This window comes from Entelurus aequoreus, linkage group LG25, assembly GCF_033978785.1.
Source record: "Entelurus aequoreus isolate RoL-2023_Sb linkage group LG25, RoL_Eaeq_v1.1, whole genome shotgun sequence".
Lineage (NCBI taxonomy): Eukaryota > Metazoa > Chordata > Actinopteri > Syngnathiformes > Syngnathidae > Entelurus > Entelurus aequoreus.
In genome coordinates, this window is record NC_084755.1 from 8,705,180 (window position 1) to 8,720,867 (window position 15,688).

At 36.0% G+C, this 15,688-nt stretch overlaps 1 protein-coding gene across 1 annotated transcript in view; it reads left to right on the forward strand.

Annotated features, from left to right (window-relative positions):
- Positions 1-11,251: 11,251 nt before the first annotated feature.
- Positions 11,252-15,688, forward strand: part of baiap2l1b (BAR/IMD domain containing adaptor protein 2 like 1b) — a 104,341-nt gene continuing 99,904 nt past the window's right edge. The window contains exon 1 of the mRNA XM_062036858.1: positions 11,252-11,607. Coding sequence (XP_061892842.1) covers positions 11,557-11,607 — 51 coding nt within the window. The 5' untranslated portion in view covers positions 11,252-11,556. The remainder of the gene's footprint in view (positions 11,608-15,688) is intronic.

Here is a 15,688-nt window from a genome sequence, read left to right on the forward strand (position 1 = left end):
AAAATACATTTAAAAAAGTATCTATGTCGAGTGTGCAATACAACGGTGCTGCTTTTGTTTTGAAAATCGTTATTTGTATTACTTCCGTGTGGACGTATGCACGTGCGTGATTGTGAGTGAATGTGAACAGCTACAATCACAAATGACAAAATAAAGTTGAAAAAAACATCTATGTCGTGCGCGCAATACAACTGTGCTGCTTTTATTTTGAAAAGTGTTATTTATGGGCGTATGTCCGTGTGTAACCTGTGAGTGAAGGTGCACATGCAGCGACAAGTGATGCACGGTTTACACCCGAGACGCTAAAAAGAGAAAAGTTGATGAGGAATGGCGTGTTTCCAACAAGACATGGACTGCCAAGCAACGTTCCCTCTAAGGTGCGCGCCTGCGCAATTGCGCACTGCTCAAGCGTCCTCTGCGCACAGCAAATATATGCCGCGCACCAAATCAAATCCCATCTGAATTCTAAACAAAATAAACACATTTATTCTGTGTAATTTTGCAATGCAACTCTGAGTGACAGTGACAACAAGCGGCCCTGACGGTGTTCGTCAACACCGTTCAATTAAACACCGTTCAATTATTGTAACATCTATCGAGATGCTTCGAGGCCAGGAATTATATCGATCACTTTATTGAGCAAAACTGTTTATATTCGGCCATAACCACACCAAAAACATGAGTAAAACACTTCTATCTAAAAAAAATAGTCATTTTCTGCCTTACAAACCAGGCCAAAACCAACTTGTCATCTGTCACCTACACGCATACCACTAAACCACTGGTGCATTTATGGCCACACAAAAAGTCGGACAACTCAAACACCACACAAAGTTATACTATGACTCCTCAGTCATACGTGTGCTTATTTTACTGTCATTTATTATTAATGTTAATTTATTGATATTAATCATGGAATGCTTTTACTAGAGAAAGTTACAGGAATGCACACTTCATCCTATGCTTACATTTCATTGTGCAACATGAGGATGTTTAAGGGGAACTAAATGTGATCTCTGAAAGGGGTACAAATGATTTCCAAAGCAGTACTTTTGGTATAAAGTTAAGTTAGGTTAACTGAAAGTATTATTATTATCATTAATTATTATTATTATTATTATTATTATTATTATTTATCTTACGGTACATATCAAAAATAATATTGAGCAAAATTTAATTGAAATATTGTCGATGTGGCCCTCCAGCAGTGCTCGGGTTGCTCATGCGGCCCCCGGTAAAAATTAATTGCCCACCCCTGTTATAGTCATTGTAAATGGGACAAAACACTTATATTAGAACATAATCTCATGGAAATGACTGCTGTCATTTGATTACAATAATAAAACATTGAACTTGTTATTTAGTCAGGTGTGGGACAGGTGTGCTGCAGGTCTGACGTCGCTCACATGTGATCCACTGGATGCTCAAGGAGTTTTTGCGTTTGCTCACACATATGGAAAATTAGAGGGAACATTGTTTTGGGGGTATCCATAATACGCCGACAGGGAGAAGTTTTTATTTACACGATGAGTCGGGCGTGTCTCGCCCTCCGCGGCTGCCGAACCCCTGAGGCCGACTCACCGAACCCCTAGGGTTCGATCGAACCCAGGTTAAGAACCACTGTATTGAAGCTTATGGGTTATTAAGTTCATATGTGGTGGCCCAAAACATTTGGCAATATAGTGTAGCTCGGACGGTGTCGTCACGGGGTGTAGTCTGTACGTGCGGAACCTCAGCAAAATGTACCGAAGTGCGGACGCAACGATCCTCTCGGTGTTGCATCACCCAACAGAGTCCGTGTTGCACCGTACTGTACACATATTCACCTCACAGATCTTATTCATGTCTCCTGTTGGCCTGCAGCACACACATTAAAGGTTTCCTACATGCATTTTAATTGTATGAATACATCTCGTGGAAGGTTGAGCTTGGCATAATGGTGCATCCACGAGCATGGTAGGAATAAACAGAAAGGCTCCAAAATAAACCACAAGTCCCAAACCAAAGAAGGCATTTTACACGCGTCATATACCATATTTTTCGGACTATGAGGCGCACTTAAAATCCTTTCATTTCCTCAAAAATCGACAGTGCGCCTTATAACCTTATAAATGTACGGTATAATTTTTTGATTGTGCTTACCGACCTCGAAGATATTTTATTTGGTACATGGTGAAATTATAAGTGTGACCAGTAGATGGCAGTCACACATAAGAGATACGTGCAGACTGCAAGATGACGCCAGTAAACAACACCAAAACTTTAAATGTGCCATTGAAAATATAGAACATTACACACGGCGCTCAAAAATCTGTCAAAATGTTTTTAGTACGACTTTGGTAAGCGATGAAGCCGCACCGCTTGATGGATTTTCAGAGTATTAGGTCAGATGTACTCTGCTTCAACATAAGAGTATCATTATAAGTGTATAAGGACCGCAAAATGGCACCTATTAGCAGACGTTATCTGGCGTTTTGTTTCGCAAAAATATGCAAAACCAACTTCTCTTACGGAGCCCCTAAAGGGACATGGGGGATTTTTTATTTTTTTATTACTTTTATTTTTATTTTTATTTTTTTTTAGACTTGTATCTCGTGCATACGAGAAACTTTCTCGTGCGCACGAGAAACGTTTTATAAAGTTATAAAAAAATATATGTTTTTTAAATTTTAATTTTTTTTTTAGACATGTATCTCGTGAGCACAAAATACATGTTTAAAAAAAAAAGGGTATTAATTTTTTTTACATTTTTTTTATAACTTTATAAAAAGTTTCTCGTGCGCACGAGAAACTTTTAATAAAGTTATTAAAAAAAATGTTTTAAAAAAATTTAATTTTTTTTTTTAGACATGTATCTCGTGAGCACAAAATACATGTTTAAAAACAAAAAAGTATTAATATAAAAAAAAATGTTTATAACTTCATAAAAAGTTTCTCGTGCGCACGAGAAACTTTTTATAAAGTTATAAAAAATAAAAAAATACATTTAAATTATAATTTTTTTTAGATGTATCTCGTGAGCACAAAATACATGTTTAAAAAAAAAGTATTAATTTTTTTTTAAATTTTTTTATAACTTTATAAAAAGTTTTTCGTGCGCACGAGAAACTTTTTATAAAGTTATAAAAAAATTTAAAACATTTTTAAATTATAATTTTTTTTTTAGATGTATCTCATGAGCACAAAAAACATGTTTAAAAAAAAAAAGTATTAATTTTTTAAAAACATTTTTATAACTTTATAAAAAGTTTCTCGTGCACACGAGAAACTTTTTAGAAAGTTTTTTTTTTTAAATTAAAAAATGTTTTTTTATTTTTTTTTAGACATTTATCTCGTGAGCACAAAATACATGTTTAAAAAAAAAAAAAGTATTAATTTGAAAAAAAAAATGTTTATAACTTCATAAAAAGTTTCTCGTGCTCACGAGAGATAGTTTCTCGTGCGCACGAGATACAAAAAATAAATAAAATAAAAATGAAAATTATGAAAAAAATGTTTTCCCCTATGTTCCTTTAGGGGCTCCGTACCTTCTGGTACCTGCTGATGTGTATTTGGGATCTGCATAAGTCCTGAAAATGTCCATTCATTTTCAAGCCGCAGAAAATGTGGAATTTCGAAAAAAACAAAAAAAAGCGGGTATTTTTGGGAAAATATGGACACAAGCTTGGGGTCCTGAAGGAGCTGAATATTATACAAATATAGAACATTACACACGGCGCTCAAAAATCTGTCAAAATGTTTTTAGTATGACTTTGGTAAGCTATGAAGCCACACCGCTTGATGGATTGTACTGTGCTTCAACATAGGAGTATTATTATGGTGTGTGTATAAGGTAAGACATATTATCTGGCGTATTGTTTCACAATATTATGCAAAAGCAACTTTTCTTACCTTCTGGTACCTGCTGATGTGTATTTGGGATCTGCATAAGTCCTGAAAATGTCCATTCATTTTCAAGCCGCAGAAAATGTGGAATTTTGGGGAAAAAAAGCGGGTATTTTTTGCAAAATGTGGATACAAGCTTAGGGTTTTGAAGGAGCTGAACATTATACAAATATAGAACATTACACACGGCGCTCAAAAATGTATCAAAATGTTTTAGTATGACTTTGGTAAGCTATGAAGCCACACCACTTGATGGATTGTACTGTGCTTCAACATAGGAGTATCATTATGGTGTGTGTATAAGGTAAGACATATTATCTGGCGTTTTGTTTTGTAATATTATGCAAAAGCAACTTTTCTAACCTTCTGGTACCTGCTGATCTGTATTTGGGATCTGCATAAGTCCTGAAAATGTCCATTCATTTTCAAGCCGCAGAAAATGTGGAATTTCGGGGAAAAAAGCGGGTATTTTTTGCAAAATGTGGATACAAGCTTGGGGTTTTGAAGGAGCTGAACATTATACAAATATAGAACATTACACACGGCGCTCAAAAATCTATCAAAATGTTTTAGTACGACTTTGGTAAGCTATGAAGCCACACCACTTGATGGATTGTACTGTGCTTCAACATAGGAGTATTATTAAGGTGTGTGTATAAGGTAAGACATATTATCTGGCGTTTTGTTTCGTAATATTATGCAAAAGCAACTTTTCTTACCTTCTGGTACCTGCTGATCTGTATTTGGGATCTGCATAAGTCCTGAAAATGTCCATTCATTTTCAAGCCGCAGAAAATGTGGAATTTTGGAAAAAAAAAGCGGGTATTTTTTGGAAATTTGTGGATACAAGCTTAGGGTTTTGAAGGAGCTGAACATTATACAAATATAGAACATTACACACGGCGCTCAAAAAGCTATCAAAATGTTTTAGTACGACTTTGGTAAGCAATGAAGCCACACCGCTTGATGGATTGTACTGTGCTTCAACATAGGAGTATTATTATGGTGTGTGTATAAGGTAAGACATATTATCTGGCGTTTTGTTTCGTAATATTATGCAAAAGCAACTTTTCTTACCTTCTGGTACCTGCTGATCTGTATTTGGGATCTGCATAAGTCCTGAAAATGTCCATTCATTTTCAAGCCGCAGAAAATGTGGAATTTCGGGGAAAAAAAGCGGGTATTTTTTGCAAAATGTGGATACAAGCTTAGGGTTTTGAAGGAGCTGAACATTATACAAATATAGAACATTACACACGGCGCTCAAAAAGCTATCAAAATGTTTTAGTATGACTTTGGTAAGCTATGAAGCCACACCACTTGATGGATTGTACTGTGCTTCAACATAGGAGTACTATTATGGTGTGTGTATAAGGTAAGACATATTGTCTGGCGTTTTGCTTCGTAATATTATGCAAAAGCAACTTTTCTTACCTTCTGGTACCTGCTGATCTGTATTTGGGATCTGCATAAGTCCTGAAAATGTCCATTCATTTTCAAGCCGCAGAAAATGTGGAATTTCGGGGGAAAAAAGCGGGTATTTTTTGCAAAATGTGGATACAAGCTTAGGGTTTTGAAGGAGCTGAACATTATACAAATATAGAACATTACCCACGGCGCTCAAAAATGTATCAAAATGTTTTAGTACGACTTTGGTAAACTACGAAACCACACCACTTGATGAATTGTACTGTGCTTCAACATAGGAGTATTATTATGGTGTGTGTATAAGGTAAGACATATTATCTGGCGTTTTGTTTCGTAATATTATGCAAAAACAAATTTTCTTACCTTCTGGTACCTGCTGATGTTTATTTGTGATCTGCATATGTTCTGAAAAATTGCGCACATTCGCCTTTGTAGTCCGTAGTCGATAAGCTTCTTCTTTTTCTCTATCTTCATCCTCCGCTGTTGCCATTTCTAATATAAAGTAGCGTAAAGTTCTTACTTATATCTGTCAGTAAACTCGCCATGAAAGCGCTAAAACATACCGGTATAGTGAGTTTACATTATTCACCCAAGGAACTTTCGTTATTAGGACGGTTTTTCACTGCGTTGTTGTTGCACTCGTGAGCCACGGATGAGGAGATGCTGCTCCGTTATTGATTGAAATAAAGTCTGAATGTCATTAAAACAGTTAGCGCCATCTTGTGACACTTCTTCCACTCCCGTCCTTGCACGCTACACCACTACAACAAAGATGACGGGGAGAAGACGCTGTCGAAGGTGAGCCACGTAAATAAGACCGCCCACATCCTGAAGCGACTGTCAGAAAGAGGCTTGAAGATGATGTGTAAAACATCATCTATGCAACATTTTGACCAAAGAACCACCATTACATGTTATGTAGACCACAAGGAAGTCTTTTACATTTAGAAAAAAAATTATAATGCATTTTATAATCCGATGCGCTTTTTGTATGAAAATAGACCTGAATAGACAGCGCGCGCGCCTTATAATCCGGTGCGCCCTATGGTCCGGAAAATACGGTAATTAATATAATCACTTCTCTTTACAGTTGTTAATCTTGGTAACCGCCACGGCAGATAACAGGACGAAGTAAAAAAAACAACAACAAAAAAAAATCAACCAGGCCAGCGCCCTCGATTGGTTGGCTCATGCACAACAACATGTTCGCACAACTTGGAGTTATGATATAATTAGTGCCATCGCTCCTGCCACACTTTATTAATGATAATTGCCACATTTCTTAAATTAACTAAACAGGACGACTTAAAATAAGCCATTCATTCAAAGTCCACGGCTCAGTAGCTCATGCATAACAATTGACAATATAGACGTGTCGTATAACTCATGCTGTTGCCAGTTATTAATTACATCTGCCACCTGGCGCACTACATACACACTACGACTTGAAATAAGCAAGTCAGCCCCGCACTATTGGCTAGGTGTGCACATGTACATGCAGTATTTGTGATAATCAATACATCCCGTTCTCCCGTTAGTTATTGATGATAATTGTATAGGCGTGTGGGGGGGGCGTGGCCTGCGGGCCTGCAGCGAAGCGGGATGTGCCAGGACCGGCTTCGAGATCAGCGACAGGTGCGTGGATGACACAGCTGAGAGTGTTTTTCTCTGATCCCCTGTCGCTCTGTTAAAGGCAGCAGTCGGGAAGGAAAGGGGAGAGCTGTTGAAGGCGGAACACGAGTCGAGAGCAGAGCAGAGAGACCATTGATGTGCTCTGACGATTGCTGAAAAGCACAAAGACTTTTGCACAATCCAACAAGATTATTGTAAAATAAACTGTGTTGAAAACTCTGAAAAAGGAGCAGTGATGTCGGTGATTGGTGGTCCAAAGAACCCAGAGGAGCAAGACCATTAAAAACAGTGCTGCCAGGTGAAGTAAATGTTAGTTGTTTTTTTTATGCACTGTTTTGCATGTTATCGATGAATTGCTATGATATGCAGTGATGTATTGACCACTATTCATTTATTTCGCACAATATCTGGGTGGATAGATCTTTTTTCTTGTTTTAAAATCAACTAATGTTTATACAGTTGTGATCTTCGCTCTTTGCATTCATGCATTTATGTATAAGTTCAGGTGTCCGTGAGGTTGAATAACTGCTGAAGTGTCACGCATGTCAGCAGGGAGCCCTTTAAAAGGTGTAACATCAAATATCCGTTCACAGTAAAGTACCGTGGGCTATACTGATACTGTTTGCATAATGTTTTGCTGCATTTAACGGCAGCCCTTGGAAATAACCGGCGAGGCCGGATAATTCATTGTGATCGTTGAGTGAGAATTAACTTAATATATTCAAAACAGATGAGCTGAATAATTTACCTCATCTGTTTTGAAGAGGCATGCATAAAACATATTCTAAAACATTTATTTTTATGCATACTCTTCTCGGTGAAAATCAGTTGACTGTTAGGGACACCTGGTGGTTGAGTAAACAAACCACCATTATAATTCAATCCCAAGGAATGTTCAGCTCAGGGCTTGTCAAAGTGATGCCTATTTTGCCTTTAAACTGAACTGAAGTCAGCTTAGCTCAGGGGTCGGCAACCCAGAATGTTGGAAGAGCCATATTGGACCAAAAATACACACAAAAAATTCTGTTTGGAGCCGCAAAAAATTAAAAAGCTTTATATAAGTGTTATAATGAAGGCAACACATGATGTAAGTGTCTATATTAGCTATAATAGCCTACTATCAAAATGACTTTAAAAGTCTTCTATAAGTGTTATAATGAAGGCAACACATGGTGTAAGTGTCTATATTAGCTATAATAGCCTGCTTTGAAAATGACTTTAAAAGTCTTATATAAGTGTTATAATGAAGACAACACATGATATAAGTGTCTATATTTGCTATAATAGCCTACTATCAAAATGACTTTAAAAGTCTTCTATAAGTGTTATAATGAAGGCAACGCATGGTGTAAGTGTCTATATTAACTATAATAGCCTACTATCAAAATGACTTTGAAAGCTTTATATTAGTGTTATAATGAAGGCAACATATGATGTAAGTGTCTATATTAGCCTACTATCAAAATTACTTTAAAAGTCTTATATAAGTGTTATAATGAAGGCAACGCATGGTGTAAGTTTCTATATTAGCTATAATAGCCTACTATCAAAATGACTTTAAAAGTTTTATATAAGTGTTATAATGAAGGCAACACATTGTGAAAGTGTCCCTATTAGCTATAATAGCCTACTATCAAAATGACTTCAAAAGTCATATATAAGTGTTATGATGAAGGCAACACATGATGTAAGTTTCTATATTAGCTATAATAGCCTACTATTAAAATTACTTTAAAAGATTTATATAAGTGTTATAATGAAGGCAACACATGATGTAAGTGTCTATAATAGCCTACTATCAAAATGACTACAAAAGTCGTATATAAGTGTTATGATGAAGGCAACACATGAAGTAAGTGTCTATATTAGCTATAATAGCCTACTATCAAAATGACTTCAAAAGTCGTATATAAGTGTTATGATGAAGGCAACACATGAAGTAAGTGTCTATATTAGCTATAATAGCCTACTATCAAAATGACTTTAAAAGTCTTATATAAGTGTTATAATGAAGGCAACACATGATGTAAGTGTCTATATTAGCTATATTAGCCTACTATCAAAATGACTTTAAAAGTCGTATATAAGTGTTATAATGAAGACAACATGTGATGTAAGTGTCTATATTTGCTATAATAGCCTACTATCAAAATTACTTTAAAAGTATTCTATAAGTGTTATATTGAAGGCAACACATGATGTAAGTGTCTATATTAGCTATAATAGCCTACTTTCAAAATGACTTCAAAAGTCGTATATAAGTGTTATGATGAAAGCAACACATGAAGTAAGTGTCTATATTAGCTATAATAGCCTACTATCAAAATTAATTTAAAAGCTGTATATAAGTGTTGTAATGAAGGCAACGCATGGTGTAAGTGTCTATATTAGCTATAATAGCCTACTATCAAAATTACTTTAAAAGTTTTATATAAGTGTTATAATGAAGAAAACACATGATGTAAGTGTCTATATTTGCTATAATAGCCTACTATCAAAATGACTTTAAAAGTCTTATATAAGTGTTATAATGAAGGCAACGCATGGTGTAAGTGTCTATATTAGCTATAATAGCCTACTATCAAAATTACTTTAAAAGTCTTATATAAGTGTTATAATGAAGGCAACACATGATGTAAGTGTCTATATTAGCTATAATAGCCTACTATCAAAATGACTTCAAAAGTCTTATATAAGTGTTATGATGAAGGCAACACATGATGTAAGTGTCTATATTAGCTATCTTAGCCTACTATCAAAATTACTTTAAAAGTCTTATATAAGTGTTATAATGAAGGCAACACATGATGTAAGTGTCTATATTAGCTATAATAGCCTACTATCAAAATGACTTCAAAAGTCTTATATAAGTGTTATGATGAAGGCAAAAATGATGTAAGTGTCTATATTAGACGCAAATCTTTATTGATAGACATGTTGTATTTTAATTTTTATTATACACGTTTTTACAACATTGGAAAACATTAGTAAAATGGAGGCTTCTCACAGGATGAGATACCTTCTGGAAATGACTGGCTTAGAAATGCCAAAGGTATAGATGTGTGTGTCCAAGTTGAAGGAAACGGCAGGCTGTCTTCTTCTAATGGATTTATGACAATCTTTGCAAGCTGGGTAACGTTTGCTGTGGTCTGGAACAACATGGCACACAAACAACTATGAGAAATGCAGCCAATATTACATACAGATAATGTGTCATGAGACATGCAAAACTCAATTATATACAAGTAAAGGATATTAAATGAGCTCAAATATACCTACAAGTGAGGCATAATGATGCAATATGTACATACAGCTAGCCTAAATAGCATGTTAGCATTGATTAGCTTGCAGTCGTGCAGTGAGCAAATATGCCTGATTAGCACTCCAATAAGTCAATAACATCAACAAAGTGCACCTTTGTGCATTCACGCACAGCATAAGACGTTTGGTGGACAAAATGAGACGAAGAAGGAGTGGCATAAAACACATCTTTTTGTGGCGGCATCGGAGAAAGTTGTACATGTAAACAAACCACGATGAGTTCAAGGATCGCTCAAATTAGTAGGACAAAACGATGCTTGCCAAAGACCCTCATCAGTGAAGCCTGTATAACATAAACAGTGGGGTTTATAACAATTAGGAAGGTTTGTGTCATGTTTGTTCTCCTACAGAAAATATATTAAAACAAAAAATATATATTTTTTCTTCATTTTTTTCCATTTTCACACATCTCTGAAAGAGGTCCAGGGAGCCACGAGGGAGAGCAGGTTTGCAAAATATGTTGTCTTGTTTTTTTTAAATCTTTTCCCCACTCTTTAAAAAACGAAGTGCTGCATTAACTAGCAGGGCAGGGCTAAAACACTCATTTCAAGTATAACAACATTTTAAACATTCCAAACATTTTTTTTTTTTCTGAACGTAAAACTAAATGTGAGTGTAATTGTACCATAAAGCGCCTGCAGAGGGCGCTAGCCTCCACTTGTTTACTTCCACCGTACACTTTATACCTGCTTTGGCGTTCACGTTAAGCTAAGGTAACGAGAGAGAGGAAGCCATAAAAGTTGTCTTCAAAGTAAAAGCTCTGCAAAGCGTGGATCGCTGCTAATTTCCCTGAAGCAGCCACCTTCATTTCTAAAATATACAACTTCTTTAAAATGCCTCAACAACGGATACATTTATTGGGAAACATAGTTTTTATGTTTAGTGTTTAATTAAATTGTTATTTTATTTTTGAAACTGTTAACGAGAGAAGGATGCACTTGACATACATATCCACCTTTTTTTTTATACCTTCCTTGAACTCACCACCTACAACAAGTTTGACAGTAGTTTTTTCTCTCTCTGTGTAGCAACACACAGCTGGACTTTCCCACTTTGGACATCATTTTCGCACGTTTTAGTCATTTTAATGAACATAAACATGTCTCGGGTCTCTTGCTGGCTATGAGGACTTTTATGTGACCATAAAATTGGTCACTTTTCCCCCCCTCTTTTGTTGTTGACACAAGGTGGACCCCTTGATACCTTGGTGTTGTTTTTCTTCTGGTCCATATCTGGAGTTTTTTGGTTGTTTTTTTTTCCTGTTTTTTTGTTTTTTAAAGGGATTTAAAGATGTCGAGGAGTGCGCAGGAGGTGAACAAGATCACTGAAAGTACATACAAGGTGGGTATTGGAGCACAGCAGGTTCACCCACTTGCTTAAAAACCATTCATGTGTCCAAAAAAAAAAAGTTAATCTTTTCCAATATGGACACCCAGTTGTTGAAAGAGCCATATTGGACCAAAAATACAAAAAATAAAATTTGTCTGGAGCCGCAAAAAATTTAAAGCCTTATATAAGTGTTATAATGAAGGCAACACATGATGTAAGTGTCTATATTAGCTACAGTCGTGGTCAAAAATGTACATACACTTGTAAAGAACATAATGTCATGGCTCTCTTGAGTTTCCAATTATTTCTACAACTTTTTATTTTTATTTTTTATTTTTGAGCACATTCTTGTTGGTCACACAAAAAAACATTGATGAAGTTTGGTTGTTTTATGAATTTATTATGGGTCTACTGAAAATGTGAGAAAATCTGCTGGATCTGACCACAGAACTTTCCTCCAGAAGGTCTTATCATTGTCCATGTGATGTCAGATGACACAAAAATTGAGCTGTTTGGCCACGATACCCAGCAATATGTTTGGAGGCTTTTAATCCCAGGAACACCATACCTACCGTCAAGCATGGTGGTGGTAGTATTATGTTCTGGGCCTGTTTTGCTGCCAATGGAACTGGTGCTTTACAAGAGAGTAAATGGGACAATGAAAAAGGAGGATTACCTCCAAATTCTTCAGGACAAGCTAAAATCATCAGCCCGGAGGTTGGGTCTTGGACGCAGTTGGGTGTTCCAACAGGACAATGACCCCAAACACACATCAAAAGTGGTAAAGGAATGGCTAAATGAGGCTAGAATTATGAGTTTCGAATGGCCTTCCCAAAGTCCTGACTTAAACATGTGGACAATGCTGAAGAAACAAGTCCATGTCAGAAAACCAACACATTTAGCTGAACTGCACCAATTTTGTCAAAAGGAGTAATCAAAAATTCAAGCAGAAGCTTGTGGATGGCTACCAAAAGTGCCTTATTGCAGTGAAACTTGCCAAAGGACATGTAAGCAAATATTAACATTGCTGTATGTATACCTTTGCTCACATTTTCAGTAGACCCATAATAAATTCATAAAAGAACCAAACTTCATGAATGTTTTTTTGTGACCAACAAGTATGTGCTCCAATCACTCTATCACCAAAAAATAAGAGTTGTAGACATTTTTGGAAACTCAAGACAGCCATGACATTATGTTCTTTACAAGTGTATGTAAACTTTAGATCGCGACTGTATGTGTCCAAAAAATAGTTAATCTTTTCCAATCTGGACAACCAGTTGGTCTAATACAGGGGTCGGCAACCCAAAATGTTGAAGGAGCAAAAATACAAAAAATGAAATTTGTCTGGAGCAGCAAAAAATTAAAAGTCTTATATAAGTGTTATAATGAAGGCAACACATGATGTAAGTGTCTATATTAGCTATATTAGTCTACTATCAAAATGACTATTTGTGTCGCAGGCTGACGCAAAATCTTCGTAGGCTTGTCACAGGATGAGACAACGTCTGGAAATTACTGGCTCAGAATAGATGTGTGTGTACAAGTTAAAGGAAACGGCAGCTGGGTAACGTTTGCTGTGGTCTGGAACAACCTCGCACGCAAACAATGTTTTTTTGGATGTTTTTTGAACAAATCAAAATTAGGTCAGATTTATTGCAGTTCATTATGAGTTCATCTTTGTAGGATTCATTTTGTTGTCAAAACTAATACTATTGACTTTATAATAAGCTTTGTTGGTGTAGCTCAGGGGTCGGCAACCCAAAATGTTGAAAGAGCCATATTGGACCAAAAATAACCCCCCAAAAAATCTGTCCGGAGCCGCAAAAAATTAAAAGCCTTATATAAGTGTTATAATGAAGGCAACACATGATGTAAGTGTCTATATTAGCTATATTAGCCTACTATCAAAATGACTTTAAAAGTCTTATGTAAGTGTTATAAAGAAGGCAACACATGATGTAAGTGTCTATATTAGCAGTGTTTCCCATAAACTGCCAAGATACCTGTGGCGGTGGGGGCGTGGCTATGGGCGTGGTCACCATGACATCATCGAGTAATTTGCATAATTTACTACAATGATAAGATTTTCTCTAAAAAGGCTCAAAAAATGTTTACTTACTAATTAATAATAACAGTTTTGTTTTAAACGTCCATCCATCCATCCATTTTACAATATAATTACAACACTTTACGTACATATTTATATACAGATTTGAACAGTAAGTTATTCACTGAAATATATTTATTAATTGTGGTTCTTACAAAAAATATATCTTATAAAATATAAAAGCTAAAATGTCTCTTAAAGCTCTGCCCCTTTAATTAGTGCATACTAATAATTTAACTTTAGCCTACTACTACAACCATATTATTTACCAGCAACATAAAGTGAAACAGAGGCAGAGGTGTCCTGCCACAGTCAGTAACAAATAAACAGAAAACAGTAGTGGTCAAAAACAAATAAGGCAACAAGAGAAGTATCCTACACTTCTCTTTTGTAAAGTAAATCTGAACAGCCTATATGGGCATCTAAATCAACTATATGATTTGCCTGAGAAGCTGGACCGGACAAAAAAAATAAATAAATAAATAATTTTTTTTTAAAAAGAATCTATTTGTGGCGGACGTAATTCTTTCGTGGTGGGCCGCCACAAATAAATGAATGTGTGGGAAACACTGATTAGCCTACTATCAAAGGCTGACGCAAATCTTCATTGACAGAAATGTTGTATTTTAATTTTTAATCTACACATTTTTGCAACATTGGAAAACATTAGTAAAATTGAAGCTTCTCTCAGGGTGAGATAACTTCTGGAAATGACTGGCTTAAAAATGGCCAAAGGTATAGATGTGTGTGTCCAAGTTCAAGGAAACAACAGGCTGTCGTCTTCTAATGGATTTATTACAATCTTTGCAAGCTGGGTAACGTTTGCTGTGGTCTGGAACAACATGGCACACAAACAACTATCAGACATGCAGCCAATATTACATACAGATAATGTGTCATGAGACATGTAAATATAAATTAAATACACAGAGGACATAAGTAAAGGAAATTAAATGAGCTCAAATATACCTACAAACGAGGCATAATGATGCAATATGTACATACAGCTAGCTTAAATAGCATGTTAGCATCGATTGGCTTGCGGTCGTGGATTGACCAAATATGCCTGATTAGCACTCCAGCAAATCAATAAAATCAACAAAGCTCACCTTTGTGCATTCGCGCACAGCATAAAACGTTTGGTGGACAAAACGAGACAAAGAAGGAGTGGCATAAAACACGTCTTTCTGTGGCAGCATCGGAGAAAGTTGTACATGTAAACAAACTACGATGAGTTCATGGATCGCCGAAAATAGTAGGACAAAACGGCGCTTGCCAAATACTCTCATCAGTGAAGCATGTATAACACAAACAGTGGAATTTATAATAATTAGGAAGGTGTGTGTCATGTTTTTTCAGGTCAAGGGAGCCACTAGGGCAGCGCTAAAGAGCCGCATGTGGCTCTAGAGCCGCGGGTTGCTGACCCCCCTGTCTAATAGCACACTTCAAAATCATCCTTGGTTGTTTACTGCTTATAATGTAAATACTATGATCTCAGCATGTGCAGGTGACCTGACATTCATTAACAAAATGCTAGCTGTACATTTCAAGCTTCTTGTGACATGCTGAACTTGTTTTGGCTCACTGCTTGTGTTTTTAATCATTTCCTGCTATCTGGGTTTGGGTGTGTGTGCATTCACGTCCCAACATGGTTACACACATACAAAAATAGCTGGCTAATTGACATTATTACGGAGATAAGCTGTAACATTCTTCCTGGAGCAACTGAATTAAACAGAAATCCCCCCCTCTCCAGTTGCATACTTGAAGATAGGCGAACACACCTTCACAGAGCTAAAAATAAAATGTGACGTACCTCAGGGTTCAATACTCGGACCGAAATTGTTCAATCTCGATATAAATGACATTTGTAAAGTTACAAAGGACTTAAAGTCAGTATTACTTGCAGACGATAAAACTGTTTTGTTCAGGAGAGAACACACAGAAGATAATGCAAATAATAACAGAAGAAATTAACGAATT